Raw genomic sequence first — 26,107 nt, forward strand, 5'->3', positions numbered from 1 at the left:
GGAAACAGAAAAAAAAAAAATTCAAATTTAAAAGACGGGTATTTTTCTAGGGTGGTTAGACTGGGGTTCTTAACACCTCCTTCCTTCCTCTCAGTCTTCCTGATCTGAAAGAGGAAGTGGACAATCCCTGGAGGCCCCCTCTGCCTCTCCCCTTCTGCCTTCCACCTGAGTCTCTACCGCTGTCACCATCACCACCACCACTTTTAGACAGGTTCCTCGTACGCTGCTACTTCTGCTAAAAAGTTAGTTATTTGCTTAGAACGAAGTGAAGGAAAATGAATGAATACATCAACTCATAGATTCTCAATGGCCTTCTCAGGTCCCTCTGACCTTTACCTAAACACCCCCACTTCTCTTTGACTTATAAAGAAAATCAGGGATATAATAATGGTCACTTTTGAAAATGTGTAACATTAAACTTAATATTTTAAATATTTGTCAGAATTCTGTCCAGAAACTAGAAAGGTGAACAGTTTCCCTTCTCAACACAAGTTCTGAAGTGTTTTATAAGTTCTGAATGAAACACTGAAGAATAAGATGACTCTTGAAAACCTCTGATAAGGCTGGGCATGTGGGTATTTTTTATTAAGTATGTTACATTCAGAAAACTGTAATGGGTGACAAAAACGTCTGTTTGAGTCCAGCATCTCATGTCCTAGTTATTGTATGTTATGTGTTGAAGAATATTTTCTTGTTCTCCAGTCCGATTGTGTTTTTATTTACTTATTTAATTTCTTTGTCTGTGAGCTGGAGGGTCTGGGTGGTCTATTAGGCCCCTTACCCTCTAGATTCATTTCGTACCTCAAATCAGTTGGTACACCTGGCCTCCAGGGAGTAAGTTTCCTCGGTCATTGGGCTCTCCCCTTCTGGGACCGCCCTGATTTACGTGGCTTTCTCCAAATACTTCCCTCTCTTCAGCGCGCCCCCCCCCCCCCAGCTTTTGTCCTGGTTTCTGGCCCATTCTTTTTTTGTTAATAGGAAAGAATGAGCCTTGGGAAAGAAGCTGTTGCCTGGCGCAGACCTCACCACTTAGAGACCTCCCACAACCCTGAGCCAGCACCCAGCCTGTTCTCTGCATGCTGAGTGTGTGTACTGGTCACCAACAAGCCAGTTTCATCCTGTTTAATAGTAAAATCAAGCTCAGCACACAGAGGGAGTCTTTTTGTAGTTCTCTTTTTCAGTATTTTATTTTCATTCCTCATAGTAAACAAATGTTGCTAGGATGTCTTTCTCTGAGTATGATTGAGATGATCGTGTTGGATTCTGTACTCAAATCTGTGTTTCCAATCCACTAACTTTGTTTTTCTGTTTTCCTTTTCTGCTCACACTTTGGACAGGACAATCTTTGTTCCACTTCTGACATCCTTCAGCTAAACCTCCGTGTTAAAAGAACTGTTGAAACCCTACTTTCTTTGGGGGCACATTCAGAAGAATCCAGTTTTATCTCTCTGTCTATCCAGCTTTTGGGTTTTGTGGCATTTTATTGTACTTTAATGTTAACTCTCTGTCTGCTTTATTACTGGATCTTCCCCCTCTAGCTGAAAGATCGTATCCAGCGATTTCCCACCTCATTCCTGTGCTTGGTGAAGGAGGTTTGTTTCTTGTTACAAAGTACTTACATATGTGCTTTATTTACGACCATCAAAGAGCAAACCAGTAAAGTAGATAATGTGCTCATATGTCCAGATGAACAGCCCATCACATTAGTAATCATTAGTGATTGTTCACAAAGACTAAAAGACCAGCATTTTTTTTCTCCTGGTCATTTGTCCATTTTCCTGGCTTGTGGCCTTGTTTCTCTTATCAAAAGTGCTGAGGTATCTCTCAAAGAATACTGGACCTGTTCTTAGACGTGACTTAGAACTTTATTTCCAAATGACTTAATAAAATTCCCATGTGGCCGTTTTTCCAGCGTTTTAAACACATAAGGAACATATTTGTACCCTTTCTGGTTGGGAAGGCACCTGGTCACTTAGATCTCTGCATTGAGCTTTGCCCTAAACTCCTGAGATGTCCCTGTATTGGAAGGCGCGGGTCCACCTAAGCATTTACTGTCTGCGTCTGGAAGCATTGGCCATTTAATCAGTAATTTTAATTTGATCAGGATGTTTGGTTCAAAGATCAGGCAGGTTCCTTAGATTGCTGTTCGGAGCCCAGTGTGCATGTAAAATGGTCCGTGACAAGCAGATGATCTGGAGCTGACCTTTCAGGAGTAGGTGCCTGTCCAGATTTACTACGCTTGTTATCATTAACTGAGCTTCACCTCTAGAGTCCTATTGAGAATTTAAAAGTGAAATTTATGTAATTTCCAATATACTTGAACCATCTTAGTAGGTGAGCTGGTATTGAATTAAGCTATTGAGGAGGTTATGTCTGAACAACGGTAGCAGGTTAAGGACCAGGCAGCAGTCTCTGTCCTGTCCCCAAGGGTATGAGTGGGTATTGTCTTCTTCAGAATGTTCAGTATGTGAGCTGCTGGTCTTAATACTTGCAACTACTTAATGATTGCATTCAGATTCTACTGCTCATAGATAGGGTTTCTGAACATTCAGGAATCTACTGAACTCAAAGCAGGGAACAGAACACCCTGTTGTGGAAGTGATAAGCCTAAGGGTGTGATTGCTTTGGTTTTCTTCCATATCAAATGCGACAGTTATTTAACACAGTAAAAACCTCTATCTCCTGTTAATGCTGAAACACTGAACACTGTGTTGAAAGTCAGTTTTATACATTAGTAGTACCTTCCAGAGTTTGGGAGGTTTGCTTTGTTTTGATTTTAAGATGTCTTGAGTCAAAGATCATTCAGTTTTGTGGAGTTTTGTCCCTTTAGGAAATAAAAAAACATGTGGTCTGGTGTGTGGTTTGGAGGAAGTAGTTGTACATTCTCTTCAGAGCACATGGCGTTCCCTGTAAGGCGCCTGGAAGGTAAATGTACGTCTGGAAAACATAAGCCTCGGGAGGAATGGCTAAACCACACGCAGGGCAGGGCGCTCTGGAGAAGAGACCAGGGAATTGGCCTCAGAGAAAATACGGCTCTCCCAAGAGCAAAACACCCTGCAGGTCCACGTTGGGGTAGTTCTTGGGGTAGTTCATCTGCATGGACAAAGTACTCAAAGTATTTATACAAGGTTGCTAGTTTTAAGGTCAGAAGATCATAATTACATTGTTTTATCAAGATAATATTTTTTTTAATTTTTTATTTTTTATAAACATATATTTTTATCCCCCAGGGGTACAGGTCTGTGAATTGCCAGGTTTACACACTTCATAGCTCAAGATAATATTTTGAGTAAGAGGCACAAGTACTACTAACTGTTCAAAATAAATGTTATATTTTTTATTGCAACTAATTTTGTAAAACTTCCTAATAATAAGGTTAAGTGCCAATGAAGAGTCCAGCTGTCTTCTTTAATAAACATGTGTAGTCTCCTTTTTACTGGAACCAGAATTCTACTTTCTGTCCCTTATGAGTAGCGTCTGTTTTTATGAATATTTAGTCTTAAAAGAAAAACCAATGATAGGTGCTGTTCTTGAGCTCTGCCTTTTTCTTTTTCAAGAAAGGATTAACCAAACATTAATGAGGCAAACACAATAGAAGTATTTTGACTTCCTTTAGGAAACTTCTAAACACCTTTTACATATATGGTAATTAAGACATTCCTGACTAAACTCACGTCATTGTTCTCCAACATAATTCAATCCATTCAGTACGAGAATATGAAATAGTGGCTTTTTCCCTGTGTCCCCTACTTGGCACGAGAGCCCTGATTTTCACAATCAGGATTATAATGGCAGCTGGAGGGCATCCCTCCCTCCCTCGTGCATCTGGCTTATGGCATGAATCCATCTCGCATTTCCGTGTTATGTAATTTCTGGAGCACTTTCTCTTACAATGTTAGATCTTTTGGGCTTGAGCTGTCTGGTAACTTGGAACTGCTTTTCCGTTTTCCCTGCCTCATTTTATTGATCTGCATTGCTCTTTTATTTATTGGGGATGAAAGATGTTTCTTTGACCGCATAGGATTCTGTTATCCTCTGTTGTATGTATTATGTCTGTAACTTGTCCTTATTCCAGTTTTCCAAATGACCTGTATGTATGTTTTACTTGTTCTAATAAAGTGACAGTGTCAGATGCCATCTCCATGTAACTCGTATGAACAGAGGTCAGTTCCCCAGGTGCTGACCTGTCCTATCTCAGTTGACCTTTAGGAAAGAGAGAAGAGGTGCTTATGTTTTTGTTTTTGTTTTTGCTTTTTCAGTTCATTGATGTTCATCCTGTTTTCTCTTTTGTTTGTTTTTATGTTACGTTGTCCCATTTCAGGAGCAATTGTGTTTGCCTCTGCACATTTTAGAAGAGAAAGGTTTGAGCCAGGTCGCAGTGACGGTGCAGGCTCTCCTGGAGCTTGCCCCGCCCAAGCAGCAGCACCACTTGTCTGCTGCGTGAGGACCCTGCGCGCGGGCCCTGGCCCGGCCACCCTGGAGCAGGACGCGAGCGCCGCTGCCAGCTGGCTGCTTCCACAAAGCTCTTACATGTTCTTAAAAAGGACTGTTTCCATGATTCCTGACAGGAATATTTTGCTTCATTTCTCCATTTTAGGGGAGGTTATATCCGTTTCCATTGAATTGTTTTAGGAAGACACGGTTGGTTTTCGCAGGTGAAACTTCGTTCTTTCGTCACTGAGAACCTGACACCGAAGCCTAAACGGGCTGGGCTTTCCTAGAGAGCAGGCTTGTCTCCCATTCCAGAAAGACAGCCTGTCAGAGGGATAGTTAGCTTTCCTGAAAGCACAGACATGCTACTATCTTTACCCGTTTCCTGTTTCTGGAACTGGTGACTCATTAGATTCTCCTAGAACATTTGTTAAAGCGTAGATTCTCATTCCAGGAGGTCTAGAGCCGGGCCTGGGTATCTGCATTTTCAACAGACATAGTGAGACCACTTTCCCAAGCTGGGTATTTTTTGTATGATGTGGAGAGCAATGACTCCACTGTGTTTATCAGCCGCATTTAAAACCAGAAGCTATATTACTTTGGACTGTCTGTCCAAGACAAAACAAAAAATAACAGAACAAAAAAACTTATGTCTAAAGCAAACCAGATATGATGTAGAAGGCCTAGATTTTTGCACGGTAAAGCAATGAGAGAGGTAAGTTGTATTTAAGGCCAGTGTCCTAGGCCTTCTCCCAACTTCTGTCCACCACTACCTAAAGCTTGGTTCTCATCTGTGACATTCTGCTATTACCTGAACATTGTAAACAAGCACTCTACACAAGGGTTCCAAATCCTTAGGATGGTAACATGCACTACTCAGCATCGTTTGCATTGAGCTCCCCCACCACCTCCCCCAGCACTGCTTGCAGGATACCAGGGCCTGCAGATACCTTCCACTCACGGCCGATATACTTCTAGCTCCCTGACTAATGGAAGATTATGAAAACAGAGCAAAAGGAATAAAAGAGTAGCCAACTTTCTTAATTTCTTTCAAGTAACTGCCAGTTTACATGCCTGAAATAAGGCACTTGAGGCTTCTTTAAAAAACCATGTGCTGTCTCTGTATCTAGCTCGTCAAATTCTACCATTGGTGCCTTCACTCATTTGTGGGCCAGGTAGGAGGGCCCAAGGCTCATGAAACACAAAGCCAGGAGCCTTTGTTCAAGCTTAAACCACGAAAGTCTCTCTTATCCTATTTTTTGAACCCCTTTTAGTTGTTAGTGTATCTTTTGGTATTCACTGCCTTTATAAATCAAGTAAATAGAGTAACTGAAGATAGTAGTTAATCTGAGGTTTTTTGGGTTGTAAACTGTTCTGGACTTTCTTTACCAATGCATGCATTTGAGCAAATGTTCACTCTTTATCATGTAAGTGCAACATCTAAAATCATGTGACATCTGGTCAAAATAATGTTTTCTCCCTGTTCTCACTGGGAAACAAGTTGAGCAGAACATTACCACTTTGTCAAAGTTTAAAATTAAGGAACATAAAACATTTGATCTCAAAGCCCACTGACCTTCACTGACCTTTCAGAACAAAAGTAAAATGTTTTTTAAGTGCTTAGAGCCAGACCCCATTAAATTTACAGTTCTAAACAGACCCACCAATCAGAGCGACTTGTTTAGAATTTAGCTGTGTACATTTTTAAACTATAAGGATTTTTCCTTCTACTCAACATTAAACCTCAGTACAATTTCCAAATAATAGAAGCCATTTGAAATGAAACTCAGCAAAGAAGAGGACTGCTTATCACCTATTATGTAAGGAATAATCCCAGAAGACATACATAATGCAACATTTGGAACATCTGCAACTAATTATCCCATAAGACTAAGTGGAAGTTACCACTTATTTCACAACTGACACATAACGTGCAACCTTATTCACATATTTTCATCAAACTAATGCAAATTTATATTTGAATTACTAGGAAAAATTGTGTACAGTTTTGGCTTAATAAAGAAAAAATATCAAATATATTGAATTTCTTTCCTAAATCAAGATGTTTTTGCTAGAAAATTTTTATATTCATTGTTCTGTACGTACCATTTTTTTGTTTTGTTTTTTAATAAACTGGAAAGAAAATGTAACATTTAGCCTTGCTAGACTCCAGTGTAAGACAAAGACCCTGTAGGGGTTCCACTGAGCGTTGATGAGTTTCCTTCCTACTGAAGCAGTGGCTGACCAGTGAACAGGAGGTGGCTAAGTGCCCACCCACTAGGGGCCCCGACAGCCCTGAAGACTGGCAGTCAGCAGGTTCTCTGCAGACAGCTGCTGGGCGCAGGAGCCTTTCTTTGTCTGGCTAGAAGAGAATAGGGAGCTTATTAGGAGGTCACTCTCTTTAATAGCTTACTTAAATACAGCCTCATAGCTAACCGAGGAGTCGATGATTTCTCTTACTTGCTACAGCTTAGCAGTGACTAATGATGTGTGACTCTGCTGATGAGTAGGACAGATTTTTAGCAACCAAGTACTTAAAATGGTTATAGAAATGAAGGAAAACATGGATATTTAGAAACCTTTTTATATATGTATTGCAGTGAGATGGTTTACAGCAGATTTCATTTTATTTCTGACATGTTGTAAACATGTAATTAGTAAAAGATTTTGTAAAACATTGTCCTATATTTGTATGTCTGTAAATATAATGCATAAGTTCTAAGTATAAATATGTCAGTATCATGTATGTTATTTTAAATTGCCTGTACGCCACCTTACATGTTCACATTAAAATAAAAGCCAGCACTTCAATCGCATGAAATAAAGGCTGAATTGAAAATGTTCATACCTAGGCGCACCTGGGTGGCTCAGTGGGTTAAAGCCTCTGCCTTCTGCTCAGGTCATGATCTCAGGGTCCTGGGATCAAGCCCCACATTGGGCTTTCTGCTCAGTGGGGGGCCTGCTTCCTCCTCTCTCTGCCTGCCTCTCTGCCTACTTGTGTTCTCTCTCGTTCAAATAAATAAGATCTTTAGGGGGGGAAAAAAAAGAAAAGAAAATGTTCATACTTAAAGCATGGTTTCCTTGGCAAAAAATGAAAGGTTATTTATTTAGTTCCCTGAAAGAACATCAGGAGAAACGGGGTCCTCATAACAGGCCCTTGAGATAAATTTTTTTTTTTAAACTTTTCCAAGGAAGTATAGATAACCGTATTGCCCTGCATTTGGGATTACATATAAGGCTTAATTCATGAAATACACATGATGCATTTGGACACTTTTCTCTCAGAAACTGTGCAATAGGGAAAGCTTTAGCTTCCCAAGACATTCTGCTTGGATTATCTGTACTCTTTTAGCCATAATATCCTGAAGGTGAGAATTGTTGAGTGAGCAAAACAGGCATAGATCCCGGTGTCTCACTAATCAAAACTCCCTGCAGGCTAGTTTTCCAGCAGGCCTGGGTCCCCGCCTTTACTATACTATCATACGTCCTAACATTTCCGTTGGTTCCAATTTATTATTTTTTTAATTTATAATTTGTATGCCTACCTGTTTCCCAGAAAAAGAGCTGAAGCAACTTAAGATATGTATTCCATGCCCCGCCACCCAAAAAAAACACTCAGGTGATACTAACCTAAAAGGCAGGAAGGAACCAATGTTTGGACCTTACAGGGTCTGTATTCTGCCACACACTTTATAAACATCATCTTGTAGTTCTGAATGAACACTTGACTTTTGCTCAGGAGTTTTTTCACTGTAGTCAAAATATAGAATTGGAGACATTACAGAAATTATTGAAGTTTTAATGCATCACAACTAATAAGCCCATGAACTTTTTTCTGGTAAGAAAAAGCAGCAGGAATCTTCACAAGACTCCTAGAAATACTTCTTCCCAGTGAAAGTTTTTCAAAATACGAAGAAGCCCTAAGCTGATGGTATACCTAATTCAGGGTTTGAAAACTAATACAACAGGCAATGGGAGAGAACAGGCAGCGCCTGGGAATGCTCAATAAGAAACGACCTGTAGATACAAGTTGTCTGTGCGCTAAAATGTTTCTTCCTCCAAGTCCTCCCCATCGCCAGAAGACCAGAGGAAAAGATGAGAACTCTGTCACTTTTTCTTGCCTCTCCGCTTGTCCTTGTCTTTGCCTTTACGTTTAGAATCCTTGCCATCATCTTTCTCCTTCTTAGGCAGTCTGAAGCCACCAATTTCCCTCCGTACCATAGTGCCTCGCCACCAGGCCTGGAGCTGGAAGAGAAAGGGGGAGTGAATACGATAGAACAGGCCTGCCAATCCCCATCCTTTCTGCATAAGGGAATTGTCTTGTCATAAAGTAACTTACGTCTGAAGAATGGTGTGTGTCTGAAGCATGGAAGCCGCCATGCATGCTAAACTCTATTTATTCCATCCCCTTTTTTTTCCCCCTTTTTTTGAAAACAGGTCTTGTCAGAACCTAGCAGATAGCCTGGGATAACTTAGATAAATAGGATTCTAAGAAGATCATCTGGGGTGTCCGGCTGGCTCAGTTGGTAGAACATTTGACCTTGCTCTTGGGGCCATGATTCAAGCCCTACATTGGGGATAGAGTTAATTTTAAAAAAAAGAAGCTTCTCCAAGAGCTGTTCTTACTATAAATAATATTCTTAAATATGACCTACGGGCATAAATTCTAGGTCCCGCTTCCTCTGCTGACCACCACGTTCCCCTGGATTAAGAGTTAGGGATATGCCCCTTGCTATGTGAACCATCTCCCTGCACCAAGGACTACAGGCAAATTCCAGTAATAACAAAAGGCCATCCTTCCTTACCGATCTGTTTCATGCTTCATAATAAATGAAAAAGAGACTTTGTGTTGCTCAGTGTTAGGCCAGCTATTGAATTGAACGTGCCCTCAGATGCCAACTGTAGGACGCCTGGCTGGCTCCGTTGGGTGAGTGACTACCTTAGGCTCAGGTCATGATTCTGGATTCCCAGGATCAGGCCCCTGCTTTGGGCTCCCTGCTCCTTTCTCTCTCTGATCCTCCCCTCTCTTGTGTTCTCTCTCAAATAAAAATAAAATCTTAAAAAAAAAAAAAAGATGCCAACTCTGGCTTTCTACCTTTATGATGCTCTTCAACTCCAAGTCATCCTGTTCTCTCTTCTTCCTGGTCTTCTCCTTTTCTAACCGATCTTCAATGATGACCTGTTCATATTCCCTTATCTGTAGAAGTAAACATGGACCCTAGGTTATAAGACTGTCCTGGCAAGGTATAGCCAGCCAGCCTTGCACTTTTAATATAAAATTTGAAAATAAAGCCTGCCAAACCTAAAGATAAACCAACGAAAAGAAAAACTAAGTGGATTCCTATGGTATAAATATTCATATACTAACTATATAAAAATGTTTCAGTTTGGAGCAAATTTGCTGTAAAATCTTGCATAAAAATGAACTAGTAGCTTGTGTGCTTAATGACCTCAAAGTACTGTTTCTTAAACTCATACAAAGTACACATACAGGGCGCCTGGGTGGCTCAGTGGGTTAAGCCGCTGCCTTCGGCTCAGGTCATGATCTCAGGGTCCTGGGATCAAGACCCACATCGGGCTCTCTGCTCAGCAGGGAGCCTGCTTCCCTGCCTCTCTCTCTGCCTACTTGTGATCTCTCTCTGTCAAATAAATAAATAAAAATCTTTAAAAAAAAAAAAAAAGAAGAAAGTACACATACAAATAGCAGTCATCTTTTAAAAGAGATATTTGAGAAGTTTTACAGTTACTCAATGATGAAACAATAATCAGAAGCTTTTTAAAATTCATAATTTACAGATTAGCTTCAGAGACCATAAAGTAGAAATAGTAATGGTATCTATCTCAAGAGGTGGTGAGGGTGAAGTAAGTCCTTTGGAATGTTAATAAGTGCCTGGGACAGAACGAGCACAATGGAGGCTTGTCAGATGCCACTAATACTGTCCCCATCGTGGATGTCGTCATCCTCGTCATCATCCTCATCATCATCATGCGAGAAGAGGCTCAGTAGTTTACAGGCACACCTCCACTTTGTCACGCAGCTACTGTAGCTCAGCTACCGCCCATTCCTCAGGCGTGCTCAGCCTTAGACTGTGAAGACTGCTTCCTTACCGTCCTTGCAAGTTCTTGAAGGTGTGCTAAGTCACTGGCCTTAGCAGCTTTGAGAGCATTTAGTTCATTCTGTTTCATTTCCGTGTCCTTATCAAATTTCTCCATCCAGAACTCTAGCTTTTCCTCAAGTTTCTGTTTGGAAAGAACATTAAAACATGGTTCCATCAGACACAAAGCCTTATTATGAAATCATTTATATAAGGTTCGAGAACCAGCAAAACTTCCCTATAGTGAAAAAAGGCAGAATCATGGCTACCTCTAGGGGCAGGTTGCTTGATTGGATCAGGAAGGGACACGAGGGAGACTCTGGGATGTTGTAAACGTGTTCTCTATGTGGGTAGTGGTTACAGGAGTGTGTATGTGTGTGTGTGTGTGTGTTCATCAAACTATATGCTTAATGTTTGTATACTTAATATTATTACTCAATTTAAAAACAGAAGGGGGCGCCTGGGTGGCTCAGTGGGTTAAGCCGCTGCCTTCGGCTCAGGTCATGATCTCAGGGTCCTGGGATCGAGGCCCGCATCGGGCTCTCTGCTCAGCAGGGAGCCTGCTTCCTCCTCTCTCTCTGCCTGCCTCTCTGCCTGCTTGTGATCTCTCTCTGTCAAATAAATAAATAAAATCTTTTTTAAAAAATAAGTAAATAAATAAATAAAAACAGAAGGAAGAAGGCCTTCCAAGGGGTCTGGATAAGGGAAATTGGAAGGAATAAAGGGTAGGTAGAAAATTCTAAAGGATAAGGAATGGCATCAGATAGTTCTTTGATTAATAACAGTAAATACCAGGGCTGCCTGGTGGCTCAGTCAGATGGGTGTATGCCTTCGGCTCGGGTCATTATTGGGTCATTATTGGGTCCTGGGATGGAGCCCTGCGTCGTCGGACTCCCTGTTCAGCAGGGAATCTGCTTCTCCCATTCCTCTGCCCCTTCCCCCTTCTCATGCTCTCTTTCTCTCAAATAAATAAATAAATCTTTAAAAAAAAAAAAAAAAGTAGATGCCAATTGAGAAGGGTACAATTTCTTCAAAATCCTAGAAAATAATAAATGTGAATCTAAGATTCTGTACTTAGCTAACCTAGCATTCAAATGTGAGGAAAGAAAGACTATACCTGGTCTTTCCAAAAGAGTTACTCAAAAGTGTATTTTAGCAATGAAATCTAAAATTTCATTTAAGAAAGAGATAGTACATGTGAGAAACGACAGCATGTATATTTAAGCTACATAAAATACTTTTTTTTTAAAGTAAACCATAATCTGGAACTAAAATCCCAAATTAGGCACTATGTCTCCTGGAAAAAACAGATAGGCTCTGAAGACAGTATGCCTAGGTTTCGCTCCTAAGCTCTGGCACTCAAGTATGTTAACTTAAATTCTTTAAGCCTCAGTTCCCTCATTTATAAAATGGAAATACGTAATGAATGATTTCAATATGGGATGTAAGAGAGGAAGAGAAGAGGTAAAACTTTGCTTTATTAAAGACAAGAAGATATAAGTATTGATTAACTCTAGACTTAAGATGAACAGAGTATACATATATATGTTAAAGTACAGAACAAAGTATAAAGAATATACTTTGAACAAAGTATAAATATGTTAAAATGTGAAGGGTTACCACTTCAAGAATATAATGCATAACTTCCAAACTCCTAGATCATGTATCTCAAGAATGAAACCTCAAGAGGAGTCTTTAGCCTCTAATTCTGAAACTAATAACACATTATATGTTAACTGAATTTAAATTTAAAAAAATAGAACAAGTGGAATATAAGAAAGAACAGAAGCATAACACAAGGAAAACAACACAAGCTTCAGAGCCTATCAGAGGCCTGTTCAGATCTTCAGTCTCCCATTTTCTAGCTGTATATATTGGACATGTTAATTAATACCTCTGAGGCTTTGTTTCTTCTTTTGTAAAATGGGAATATTACTACTTATGTCCTGGGAATGTTATGAAGAATAGATATAATGTATACGGTGCCTGGCACTAAAAGGCTTTCAATAAATGGTGCTTATTTTAATTATCAATCAATAAATAATCAAAAGTTTAAAAAAAAGAGGAGTCTTTAGGTTGTACATTGACATGGAATTTTTTAAAAACGTGAGTCAATTATTCTGATCAAGTTAAAGAGAACATATCAGTTTGGTGCAATCATGTCTTTAACATCTCTAAGTCTTGTTAACATTTTTTTCTTAAAAAAAAAAAAAAAAAGAGAGAGAGAGAACAGTCTCCAGGCAGGTAAAAAGAAATGGCTAAAATGTAGTAACATCATTTGATATTTATTGAACTTCTAGATATATTAATTTCTATTTATGGCAAATGATACTGGTTTTTATTTTACAGTAAATAAAAAATTTTGTTGAAGTGAGTATATACAAAATAATAACACAAGTGGTATGCTGATATTACAAAACTAAGAAAGTGGTAAGCAAATGATGAATTTGCACTAGACAGCAAGAAACCAAACAATATGGGACACCTGGGTGGCTCAGTCAGTTAAGCATCTGCCTTCAGCTCAGGTCAGGATCCCTGCTCAGCAGGGAGGGAGCCTGCTTCTCCCCGAGCCTCCCGCTCCCCCTGCTTGTTCACACACTCTCTCTCTCTGACAAACAAAATCTTTAAAACAATTAACTAAGAAAAGAAAAAAAAACAAACAATAAAAATTCCATCAATCCAACAGAAGGAGGAAAGAAACACCAAAAAGCTTGAAAAGCAGGAAATATAAAATAAGATGAAAAAAGTAAATACAAATAAATTAAAAATCACAATAAAAATAAACTGAGGTAAATTTCCGTATCAAAATAGGGGCGCCTGGGTGGCTCAGTGGGTTAAAGCCTCCACCTTCGGCTCAGGTCATGTGGGATCGATCCCTACCTACATTGGGCTCTCTGCTCAGCAGGGAGCCTGCTTCCTTCCTCTTTTCTCTGTCTGCCTCTCTGCCTACTTGTGTTCTCTGTCTGTCAAATAAATAAAATATTTTTTAAAAATTTTCCTATCAAAATAGTCTCCAATTTTTTTAAAAAAAGTCAATCTATGAACGATTTATAAAAATCACAGCTAAAACAATATAATCATAGCAAAAAGAAAGCAGGTTTGGCAAGTAGTATCTGGCAAAACAGAATTCAAGCCAAAAATAATTAAATGAGACAAAAAGGGATATTTTATCCTGAGAAAAGTCATGTTCTATTAAAAAGATATTGTAGTTATGAAGTTTTATATTCTAATGCCATTTTAGAATATATAAATCAAAAATTATTAGAAATATAAGAAATTGACAGATTCAAAATCATCTTGGGAGGCTCTCATACTTCTCTGAAATTAACAGCTTAGGTAGATCAAAATAAATAACATGAAGAATCTGACAGACTATTAGACCTTTTTTTTTTTAAAGATTTTATTTTATTTATTTATTTGAGAGCAAGCAAGAGAGAGCATGAGCCAGGGGAGAATGGGGCAGAAGCAGACTCCCTGCCGAGCAGGGAGCCCGACATGGACCTTGATCCTAGAACCCAGAGATCATGACCTGATCCGAAGGCAGACACTCAACCAACTGAGCCACTCAGGCACCCCAGACTATTACACATTTGTACAGATTTGTACCTAACAGAGAATACAAATTCTTTTCAAATACCCATGGAATATTCACATAATCTGAGCATATATGAAGCCCAAATGAGGGCTCAACAAATGCCAAAAGGCTTAAGTCTTACATTTCACATAACGACACCACAATGGAAGACAGTGTAGACGTCAAAGGGTTGTCAGCAATAGAAAGCCTACACATTTCTTCTCCAACTCCAGCTACCTGGACATTTAAGAAATACACTTTTAAGGGCACCTGGGTGGCTCAGACGGTTAAGAGTCTGCCTTCGGCTCAGGTTGTGATCTCAGGGTCCTGGGATCAAGCCCCACATCAGGGGAGCTTGTTCAGCGGGGAGCCAGTTTTCCCCTCTCTCTCTGCCCTTCCCTCTGCTTGTGTTCGCTTGTACACACTCTCCCACTCTATCTCTAAATAAATAAATAAAAGTCTTTAAAATAAAGAAAAAGGGATGATAACTTAAGCATTATGTATCAAGGGCGCCTGAGTGGCTCAGTGGGTTAAAGCCTCTGCCTTCAGCTCGGGTCATGATCTCAGGGTCCTGGGATGGAACCCTGCAGCCGGCTCGCTGCTCAGCAGGGAGCCTGCTTCCCCTCCTTCTCTCTCTGCCTGCCTCTCTGCCTACTTGTGATCTCTGTCTGTCAAATAAATAAAAATATTTTTTAAAAAAGCATTATGTATCAAAACCTGTATACTGCAGCCAAACAGTACCCAGAAAAATATGTCGGGTTACATGCATATAGTAGAAAATAATAAAATTCAAAAGTCAATGAACAGACCATTTAAAAAACTAGACAACGATTAACAACATAAGCTCAAAGGAAGTATAAATAATTACTCAAAACTGAAGAAAAAACCAATGTGAAAATGAAAAAAAAAAGTATTTGCTCAATAAAGCCAAAAGATGGTTTTTGCAAAGACCAATAAAATGGTCAAAACTTTGACAAATTGTTTACGCAAGAAAAAGGGAGAGAAGACACAAATTTTTTAAAATAAAGATGAGGGGCGCCTGGGTGACTCAGTCAGTTAGGCTGCTGCCTTTGTCATAATCCTAGGGTCCTGGGAGAGAGCCCCGTATTGGGCTCCCTGCTCAGCCGGGGGGCCTGCTTCCCCCCCCCCACCGCCTTCTGCTCTACCTGCTTGTGCTCTCTCTCAATCTCTCCATCAAATAAATAAATAAAATCTTTAAAAAATAAAGATGAAAACAATAACGACATAAATAAAGGAACTTTTAAGTTGTGAGAGACTGTGGAGCACATCTTTATATTAATAAATTTGAAATGAATGTTTTAGATGAAATGAGTTCTTTCTAGGAAGAAATTACCAAAAATGACTCAAAAAGATTATTTAAATGAAGACATCAATAATAATTTAAAAAATTGAAAAAGTAGCTAACCATCTCCCCTTGAAAATGGTACTCAAAAAGATTGTCTATGACTAAATTTTAGTAAAGTTTCAAGGAACAGATAATAATCTATTTTTTCTATTGGTATTTTTAGGTTTCAGAGCATAAAAAGACGGAAAGCTTCCCAACTCAAGCTGCTAAGCTACCATAACTGTTACAATACAAAGAACACTAAAAAATAAATCTATAGGTTAAACTTGTTTATGGAATATATAAATACAAAAAAAATCTATAAATCAATCTAGCAGTCTGTTAAAAGAATAATGTATTATGAACAAGCAGGGTTTATCCCAAGAATTTAAAGATGATTCATCAATAAATGATTACTATATTTTACTTTATTAGCATATTAAAAAATAAAAGGCCTATATCTCAATGGATGGAAAAAATCTATCTCATAAAACATCAAAACTCATTCCAGATTAAAAACGAAAAACAAAAAAAAAAACGAAAAACAAAAAACAAAAAACTCAGCAAGACCGAAAGGAAACTTATTTAACTTGATAAAAGTTTATCTACCGTAAACCTATGTAGTAAACCTCATACAACCCCCATTTGTGCTGGTTATCAATTTATTGCCTCTCTAAATGAATCCTTCACCGGCCAACTTTGTCAACCAGGATGCTTGCTCTAACTTGGTTCTTTTGCCACTTGGCACAGTGATAAGCCTTGTCAGTAGAGGGCACTAAAGGGACATGACAGGAGAGCGTCTCTCCTTTGTTCAAGTCCTTCCTCTTTTGTTCCTGGGGCACAGGGCTGACAGTGGCCTGTGTGTGGGACACTGATGCCACTTATTCACCAACTACTAGTAGGACTAGTAGTAGGACTACTACTACTCCTGACGTAACAGGAGGATTCTTGCTTACCAAAGAACCCATCATTCCCAATTTGTCCACTTTATCCCACTACCTATGAACTTGCTCTGACCCAGGGCAATGAAGCAAACATCTCTGTTCCTCCCTCCCTTGGATACCATCCTTTGACCCTAGGGTGTTTCTTTAGAGTTCTCTTTTATCCTTTCTTTGTAGCCAATCCCTTACTCTTAATGATTCTTTTGCTAAACATTCCCTGCTGAAAGAACGGTTGTGTTTTCTGTCACCTAACTGAACAGTGATTCAAAACTGGTACCAAAAGTAGCTTCTGACCCACCTTCTCATTCATAAGTCCTACTAAGGCACCCAAAGTCCTTGCTTTGTCCTGTTCAGCAGATAGAATCAGCAAGGGGACTACTACAATGTTTTTGTTTTTTTTTTTTAAGATTTTATGTATTTATTTGACAGAGAGAAATCACAAGTAGATGGAGAGGCAGGCAGAGAGAGAGAGGGAAGCAGGCTCCCTGCTGAGCAGAGAGCCCGATGCGGGACTCCATCCCAGGACCCTGAGATCATGACCTGAGCCGAAGGCAGCGGCTTAACCCACTGAGCCACCCAGGCGCCCCTACTACAATGTTTTGTAGAAAGTCAAAGCAAGCAAGATCTCTGCAGACCATATTATGGCAGAAAGAACAGAAGGGACACAGCCCTGATGCGAGCCTGTGAGGATGTACGGTTGACCCTGCCAGGTAAAAGCTAACTGCTTCTGGAGGTTCTTCCACATTGGGTTGGAGACACAGACTTTGGTCAGCCGCCTACCGATTGCCAGTGGCCTCTGAAGAATTTCTCCAGTCAAGATACTACACCTAGAACTGTAGCTGCAATTGGAGTCATCACCTGATTGCATTTACAATAGTCCACAGTCATTATCCAAGATCATTCAACTCAACAGGTCACACTGCTTAGCTAAATGGGGATGTGGTAAGTATCACTACCTCTGCTGCTTTATTTTTTGTTGGCACTGATCTCTGTCTTTGCAGTATGGGTGCAGCATCTGCTTATGATTTACTATGTTGGTAGGAAGGGGAAGTTCCAGAGACTTCTACTTGTCCTTACTACCATAATGGCCCTCACTCCATAAGTCAGAGAATCAATGTGGAAATTCTGTCTGTTGCCGAGTATGTCTATTCCAACTCTATGTTCAGTAATGGGAAATAACTACAGGGTGGGTCCACAAAGCAAGTGGGCCTGGAGTAAAGCAGATCTGCTGATCACCTGACCACTATAATCCCTCATTTTGAATAGGGATGACCATGGTATTGTTTCAGGTCCCTAGGAATTAATATTAAATCAGAGCCAATGTTTAGTAATCTGAAAGGGTCTGGATATTTTCTGTTTTCCAGCGTACAGTAACTCTAATAATAGCCACAGGTCCCTTTGAGTAGGCTTAGGGGAAGATTCACAGTATATACCTTCCATAATAATGTAGAGTTCATCCTCAGGGGGACCTGGCCCTTCCACTTAAGGGGATTTGGTCTTTGAATTGATTTATTCTGGAAATTGGAGGAGAAACCATGACTCTTTATTGTGATTTTGGCTTCCAGACCTGGACTTTCTTCTGTTACATACATCAAGTAATTCTTTATCAGGCTGCTCATGAATTTTGTTCATAGGGGTACCATGATAAATTAGCCATTGTCAAATATCACTAAGAGCAAAGGCACTCTGATTTCTGGTACATCCCTGCTGTCCTTCATGGTAAATGTGTTCACCTTTATTTGGCAGTTAAGTGCTGCCTCCTGTCCTCTGGCTCTGCAGGATCCCATCACCACCACTGAAAGCAGGGAAGCCATTTCAATTATGATGTCACCCATGATCTTACCTGGCCTACCTAGGAAAGCAACCAAAGACCTTTTTGAGGATGTGAGTGCTCCCCTCACGAACAAATTTCTCAATGTCTTATTATGGGAGTGTCCTCTGGGAAGAAATGTCTAACACTAACTCATTACATGTAGGTGTTCAGCAGCAGATCTGTAGGTCACACAAATTCACTCTGATATTCCCATTTCCCTAAGTCTTTAGATTCTCTCCACCAAATCCTACTAGGGAAGCTGTGGCATATCCACCTCATTAAATGTGGGCCACTGCCGAGTCGCTGAGTCCAGTTTCAAGTGAACCGTTAGAGTCCAGCTTCACAAGCTATCACATGGGATCCAGCATCTCCAGTAAGTATGTCCATATCAATGAACGTGACTTAGTCTAGCATTACATTCCACCCTCGTTAGTCTATCACCCTTAGAATCCATTCCCACACATGTCTCCCAATTACAAGCAAAGTCTTGTAATTCTTTAGGTTTATAAGCTATTTCCCTCTGAATTATAGATATCTGAATTACCTGTACCCTGAAGCTTGCTGAGATTTGACTCTAGTTATGGGTCCAGGGACAAGAGGACTGATTGTGCTGGGTGTTGAGAGTGAGCATCTGACTTAGATGAAATTATTACTATGGCATTTTCACAGAAAGTAAGACTAATCTCCCAGACCCACAAAGGCATACTACTTCCACTGGGAAGGGAGGCTCAGAGTTACTTGGGAGTTGAATATTATCAATTACTACTGAATCCATTGAGATATTCCTATTATGAGTTTCAGCGTCCCATTATTTCCCAATGAATGCCCTAACCTGCACATGAGAACCTGGGCTAGACTATGAATTCATGTGTAATACTGACTGAAATACCACTAAAATGAAAAACAGAACAATGGTGCCCCATTATCACTACTACTGGCCAAGATTACACTTGACACTCAAGCTATACAATAAGCCACAAAATGGAAACAGACATACAAATAACAAAAACGAAAATGTAAAATTGTCTGCAGTTGAAAAGATTTTCTGGATAGCAAATCTAAATGAATTAACTGAAAAACATTAAAACTAATATGAGAGGGCATAAGGCATCTACAGTGATATGCAAAAATGAATAGACTTTCCATATACCATGCATTTACAGACATAGCTAAGAATGTTTAGCATTGTTATACTAGCAAAATTGGAAACAACCTGAATGTCCAGTGGCAGAAGAATGGCTAACTAAATTTTGGTCTACCCCTCAATGGGATATTATATAGCAGTTGTATTGCTATTGGAAACAGTAAGACAAAGTATATTTTTAAAAAAAGAGTCTGGAATAATATATGTGGTATGATCCTATTTATGTCAGAAATATTAACAAATAAATAAATAGATGGATAGATAAATACTAAAAATTTAAGTATTTAGGTACATAAACCAGTATGTATATCAAGAAAAAGATGTGGAAGAACTACTGGAATAATTTGGGGTGATTATGAGAGCTTTCACTCTTTCTTTTCAAAATCTATGTCTTTCTGGGGGTGCCTGGGTGGCTCAGTGGGTTAAGCCTCTGCTTTCAGCTCAGGTCATGATCCCAGGGTCCTGGGATCGAGCCCCACATCTGGCTCTCTGCTCCGGGGGGAGCCTACTTCCTCCTCTGCCTCTCTGCCTACTTGTGATCTCTGACTCTCAAATAATAAAATCTTTTTTAAAAAATCTATGTCTTTCTGTGCTGTCTCAAATTTTTCATTGAAAAATATTTATGTATTGCTTGTGTTACTGGGCTGACAATCGGGGAAACACTGACTTCATCCATCCATTATCCATTCACCCACCAACTAACTCATCGGATTGTTATTAAACACGTGCTAACTAGGCATCTAACACTGAACAAGGAACATGATACATCATCCCTAAACTGCCTGGGTATAAGATCCCATTCCTTATTAGGAATTTAGATTTTGGTTTTAGTAAAGCCCTGTGAGATAGCAGGTATAAATTATTTTCTTTAACCACAAATTTGGAACTGTTTACTGAAAATTTATTAGCTTTCTCAAAGGTAAGCTGAATTCTAAGCTAGAGATTTTTTCCTTATTCATCCAACAGGGATATTTTTTTAAAACTCCTCTCAGCTTAGTTTGTTATTAGTTTTAGAAATACTAATTAAAACCACTTCAGTCACATATAATTCACACAAGAAGAAATAAGATGAATAAAGAAATATGTATTTTGTAAGTGAAACACAAACCCATCAGAGCATGGAAAAGTTTTGGGGACCCACCTGCTGCTCTTTTCTAAGGAACGTTTCAATCTCCAGATGAATCCTGTTCTCTTCTTCAGTTTTCAACCTTAGTTTCTGTGACAACAATAAACCTGTATCAGGAAATCTTGCCAGCAGGGTTCAGAATGAGAAATTCTCAAGATTAGAGATCTGTGGCCAGATCTCAATTTTCATTACCAGCTGAGATCCCAAGAATCCTGCCATATTGCTCTAGGGCTGGGAAATCATTCTCTTCAACCCAGTTCATGTTCACAAATGTCGCTAGGCCATTTGCCAGGCAGTGTAGGGGACACATGCCAGTGCCCAGGACAAAAGGACCATGATCCGCTCGCCTGGATAAAGTGATGTCAATTGAAGGAGAGAAACCATGCTTCAAGGGCACAAGGTTCTTAGGTCTAGAAAAGGAAATTCCAGAGTGCAAGTAAAGTTTGTAGTCAGGGTTGTCTAACTAACCCAGGGGAGTAAGCTTTCAAATGAGTGGGGGCCCAGGGAAAGCAGTCCTCCTCCCCAGGGATGACATGTTTGTTCCTTCCCACCTACCTACTGTTCATTTAGCCACTGGAGCCTTCCTTTTCTAGTGAGGGTCTGCCCCTTGTTTCTTTCTCCTACTCTTTTCCGCGGTGACTTTCCAGCTATATAAATTTAGGTTTGAATGAAATTCAGCTCTTTTGATTTTATATTTCTTAATGGAGGGATAAAAGGTACCAGCTGGGCAGCAGCAAAAACCCACACTTAATAAGCATCTTGTTTTGCCCGCGTTACCAGGAGAAATGGCAAGAGGTTTTATAAAATAAGGATAAAGTGACCAAGGGAAGAAAGTACAACTGACTTTCAAAGTCGTCACAAAAAAACAGTGGATGTCGGCTACAGCCCGTCAGAATCTCTGCCTGCAAATACACAAGACTTCATTCTGTTTTTACTTCTGGTCTCAAATGTGAGAGCTGCAGGAGAGCTGAAGCAAAGATCAAGATACTCTCCTTCTCCTTCCTCCTCTGTTAGCTGAAGCAATATGAAGAGTGACAGCTCGAATGTGTTCATTCCTCAAGCAGCAGTGATTACCTCTATCTCTTCCAGCAAAAGCTCCTCAGTTCTGTTACATTTCTTCTGGGTCTGGGAGATCTGCAGCTCAGTGTTTTTCTTCATATAGCGATTTTCCATGTTGGTTTTTGCCTTCATCTCTTGCAACTGGTCCCTGAGGTGAGCAATATATTCATTCCGACTCTGTAGAGGTAAGACCAAGTTTCTAAATTAAAATACATGCAGGGGGTGCCTGGGTGGCTCAGTTCCTTGGGTATTCAACTCTTGATTTCGGCTCAGGTCATGTTCTCAGGGTCATAAGATGGAGCCTGGCATTGGGCTCTCTGCTCAGTAGGGAATCTGCTTGAGATTCTCTCTCTCTCCCCCTCCCTTCCCACTGCCCCTCCCTTTAGCCCCCTCCCTCTCTAAAATAAATAAATCAGGGGCACCTGGGTGGCTCAATGGGTTAAGCATCTGCCTTTGGCTCAGATCATGATCTCAGGGTCCTGGGATCAAGCCCCACATTGAGCTCCCTGCTCAGTATGGAGCCTGCTTCCCTCTCTCTCTCTGCCTGCCTCTCTGCCTACTTGTGATTTCTCTCTCTGTCAAATAAATAAATAAAATCTTTTAATAAAATAAATAAAAATAAATAAATAATTTTTAAAATAATAAAGTAAAAAAAATATTCTACTTCCATTCAGTTCATCCAGTGGCTAAAGCCTACCTTTTGTATCTATAAATCAACAAGAAAATGGATCTATTTTACTATTATTGCACTACAGGAAAGTTAGCCAATAATCATGGACAGTATACGTGAAAACGAAGGCTAATTAGTTCTAAGCATCAAGAATGGGAGATTTTTTTCCTAGTACATTATTTGGATAGTCTGTATACACAAAGATTTCTCATTACCATCTCATTTTGGTAGAAAAAGTACTGCTCTAAATGATCAAAAGACCTGTCTTCTCACCCAAGCCCCCAATAGCTGTGTCAGCCTGACCAAGTCAGTTAAACTCTGCACGTTTTACCTGCTATAAAATAAAAACATTAATATCTGCCCTATCTGGAATATCTCAGCAAGTGATTATAAGGAGTTAATTAAGAATATGTAAAAACTCTTTGCAGGTCCCAAAGTGCTTGGCAATTTTAAGGTTTCAATATTCATTTAAAAACTATTCATTCAGTACCATACTAAGCTAAATAGTGGAGACCTAATAGACATGGTCTTTGCCCTATAGAGCTTACAGTCTAGTGATAGAGATGTGATTAAAATAAAACAAACTTTTTGAGGCACCTGGCTGGCTCAGTTGGTGGAATGTGCACCTCTTGATCTCAGGGTAATGAGTTCGAGCCCACGTTGGGTGTAGAGATTACTTAAAAATAAGATCTTAAGGGGTGCATGGGTGGCTCAGTCAGTTGGGCATTTGACGCTTGATTTCAGCTCAGGTCATGATCTCAGGCTTGTGAGAGGGAGCCCCATGTTGGGCTCTCTGCTCAACAGGGAGCCTGCTTCAGGATTCTCCCTCCCTCTGCCCTTCTGCCCACTTGCTCTCTCTCTCTCTCTCAAATAAGATAAATCTTTTGAAAAATTAACTAAGTAAATAAAGTCTTAAAAAAGAAAGCAAACTTTTTTAAAGGCACAAAACACTCTTAAAGACAACACTCAATAGGACAACAGGCCATGGGAGAGAGTAACAAGGGAGGCCCACATTAGATCAGGTAGTCTATGAAGGATTCTCTGAGAAGGGAATGTTAAATCTGACACCTAAAGGGTAAGTATGGATGTCACATGAAAAGTGGGATCAAGGAGGAGTCTAAGAAAGAGGAAAAATAAGTACCCAAGTCCTGAAGCCGCAAAAACTGGATACATTCCAGGAACTGAAAGAAAACTCTGGAGACTATCCCAGCGAGGATTGAGAGTGGGACAAGATGAGGCTGGAGAGGGAGGTAGGACGGACCGGGTAGGCCCTCCGAGGCACTAATATGGGGCCTGAATTATAATCCAAGGGCCATGGGAAGCCTCAGAAGGGTTTTAGTCGGGGAGATAACATCTGATCATTTGAGAAGAACAGACGCAGCAGGAGTAATTTCACAGAGAGATGATTGGTTAGCTGACAGCATGACAAGCAAACACAATTAATAATGAAAACACACTGCTTTAGTCAGAGATCTCCGTTTCTCTAAATACCAACCAACTTTAGTTCTGCCGTGTAAGCTGGATGGAGTTAGTTCTAAGCATTAGAAGAAACAGCAGAAATCCGTCAGGATTATCCACAATGAAAAGCAAATATGGTTTAAAGGATCATAGGCCCTTAAACTTAGTCAGACTTCCTTCAACTCATTTTGTCTGACTTCTTGGTGTAACTCTATGGAATCATTCCAATTATTCAGTTGTTCCGCCAGTACCAGAGCCCTCCAAGGAGATGAGTATCTCTGGCCGAGAACATGTTACCAGTCCAGCTGGCTAATACATTGCAGTAGTTCTTAACCTCTTAAAAGCTGTAGGATTGTGGGCAATTTACTTAACCTAAGACCTTTCTCAACTGTAAAATCTTGCCATGTCTTGCACAACTTAGCTACTCAATAAATGTTCATTAAATGCATTTTAAGAAAGGTCTTTTTTGGCTCACTTTTCCCCTTCTTTCTACACTCTATTTCCTTTTTCCATCTCTTTCCATTTTGCTTCCCTCCTCCCTTCTGATTCAAGCTGTATGGTGGTCAGTGATAAAGTCTGGATTTCTAGGAAGACTTGAGTTAGAGCGAAATGTGACAGCTTTACTTCCTCATCGGCTGGAATCTTTATACCTATCTAACCATGTAGTCTTTCTTTGACACCCTGCTTATGTACCACTTAAGCTCAGAAAACCTTTTCCAGAAAACCTCAGCCCATATAAATAACTGCAGTTTTGTTTCTCACAGAATCTAACAGTGTTGAACAGTTAGGTATTCATTAAATAGCATCAACACACAGATATACTTTCAAAGACTCAAGAAAATGTTCTGGTCAGTTTTCTTTATCAAACCAAATATTGAGTCTTTTGGAGTAAAAATATGAAGATCATAAATGCAGACTTAAAACTCTATGAGTTTCCGCCTCTGGCAAGAAAAAGATATTACGTTATGTAACCTAATAAGATCTTAAAACATTGGCCTACAATTTCCCGACTGAGCTGCCCAGGCGTCCCCATAGCAACAGCATTTTTTTAAAAAAGATTTTTTTATTTATTTATTTTATTTATTATTTGACAGAGAGAGATCACAAGCAGACCAAACCTGACTTATAAATCACCAAACTGTCTTCAGATCTGTACTCGTTATTTGAATTCAGAGGAACACAATTTAGTAATGGAAACAAGCAGCCAACCAATTACAGTTAATAAGGCTCCAACAGCTGCCACAAAAGTTTGAGCCAAAGGATTTTAATGGTGGTGTCTGTTTTCATAATTGAACACAAAGTAGAGATGAGGGTTTGGTTGGAGGGAAAAAGGAAAATGGGAATGTGGTCTATTTAAGTGGCAAAAGCCACAAGAAAAAATACAATTCTGTATTAAGTTAACATCTGTATTTGTCTATGACTAACAGTGGCAGCTTCTAGAATACTCTCTGAATAAAATCTGAGCTACACAGTCCCCCATTCTAAGATGCAGATAAAACAGATCCAGATTTCTAAAGTTTCAGGCTCCAATTCCACCCATTCCTTCATTTCCATTTGAACTATTTCCTTTCCAATTGTACCAATTTCCTCTTCCCTTTTGCGATAAAGTTTCCTACACCTCACTCTCTTGACTGATCTCCTCTGAGTAAACTGTTTTAAATGTAATGCCTAATACTATACACAATATTATACATGTCTAACTACAACAGAGGACAAGGAAGTATTTTTTTCCCTGTTGTATAAACACAATAGAGTGCCACAAAATGCACTCTATGAGGAAGCACTTCAGATGTTTTTCACAAGACTGATCATGATTGTCAGGCTTCTGAGGACAATCCAGTAGAAGGAGCACTGTAAAAGGGAGACTCTGCGAAGTCTACACATGATGCGAAGGCAGACAGCTTTTTAAAATGCTGTTACTGGGCACCTGGGTGGCTCAGTGGGTTAAAGCCTCTGCCTTTGGCTCAGGTCATGATCCCAGGGTCCTGGGATTGAGCCCCACATCAGGCTCTCTGCTCAGTGGGGAGCCTGCTTCCTCCTCTCTCTCTGCCTGCCTCTCTGCATACTTGTGATCTCTGTCTGTTCAATAAATAAATAAAATCTTTAAAAAAAAATGCTGTTACTGGGCACCTGGGTGGCTCAGTAGTTTAAGCCTCTGCCTTTGGCTCAAGTCATGATCTCAGGGTCCTGGGGTAGAGCCCTGCATCAGGCTCTCTGCTCTGCTCTGCCTGCCTCTCTGCCTACTTGTGATCTATCAAGTAAATAAATAAAATCTTTTTTTTTTTTTAAATGCTGTTACTACCACGAAAGTGATAAGACACTAATCTCAGGGATTCATGTTAAAACCTGGCTAAGCCTCTAATGAAACTACTAAAGACAAGTTAGGTCTTCACAATTCTCAATTTACAGGAGTCTTCTAAACAAAATGAGACCTTTCATTTCACTTTTGCC

At 39.8% G+C, this 26,107-nt stretch overlaps 2 protein-coding genes across 10 annotated transcripts in view; one reads left to right on the top strand and one right to left on the bottom strand.

The window, feature by feature from the left end:
• The window catches only part of LRCH3 (leucine rich repeats and calponin homology domain containing 3), a 120,592-nt gene extending 113,316 nt beyond the window's left edge, over nucleotides 1-7,276 (top strand). For 5 of the 7 annotated variants that reach the window (XM_044252122.1, XM_044252123.1, XM_044252124.1 and 2 more), the window contains one exon: nucleotides 1,338-3,442. In XM_044252122.1, coding sequence (XP_044108057.1) covers nucleotides 1,338-1,538 — 201 coding nt within the window. In that variant the 3' untranslated portion in view covers nucleotides 1,539-3,442. Of the gene's footprint in view, nucleotides 1-1,337; nucleotides 3,443-4,321 lie in introns of those variants that run through there. The other 2 variants (XM_044252125.1, XM_044252127.1) reach the window with 1 other exon arrangement.
• Nucleotides 7,277-8,214: 938 nt separating this feature from the next.
• IQCG (IQ motif containing G) overlaps nucleotides 8,215-26,107 on the bottom strand; it is a 45,792-nt gene continuing 27,899 nt past the window's right edge. For 2 of the 3 annotated variants that reach the window (XM_044252131.1, XM_044252130.1), the window contains exons 7-11: nucleotides 21,544-21,705; nucleotides 20,485-20,559; nucleotides 10,540-10,671; nucleotides 9,527-9,628; nucleotides 8,215-8,676 (exon numbers count right to left, since the gene is read on the bottom strand). In XM_044252131.1, coding sequence (XP_044108066.1) covers nucleotides 8,539-8,676; nucleotides 9,527-9,628; nucleotides 10,540-10,671; nucleotides 20,485-20,559; nucleotides 21,544-21,705 — 609 coding nt within the window. In that variant the 3' untranslated portion in view covers nucleotides 8,215-8,538. The remainder of the gene's footprint in view (nucleotides 8,677-9,526; nucleotides 9,629-10,539; nucleotides 10,672-20,484; nucleotides 20,560-21,543; nucleotides 21,706-26,107) is intronic. The other variant, XM_044252132.1, reaches the window with a different exon arrangement.

This window comes from Neovison vison, chromosome 6 (genome assembly GCF_020171115.1).
Source record: "Neovison vison isolate M4711 chromosome 6, ASM_NN_V1, whole genome shotgun sequence".
Taxonomy (NCBI): Eukaryota; Metazoa; Chordata; class Mammalia; order Carnivora; family Mustelidae; genus Neogale; species Neogale vison.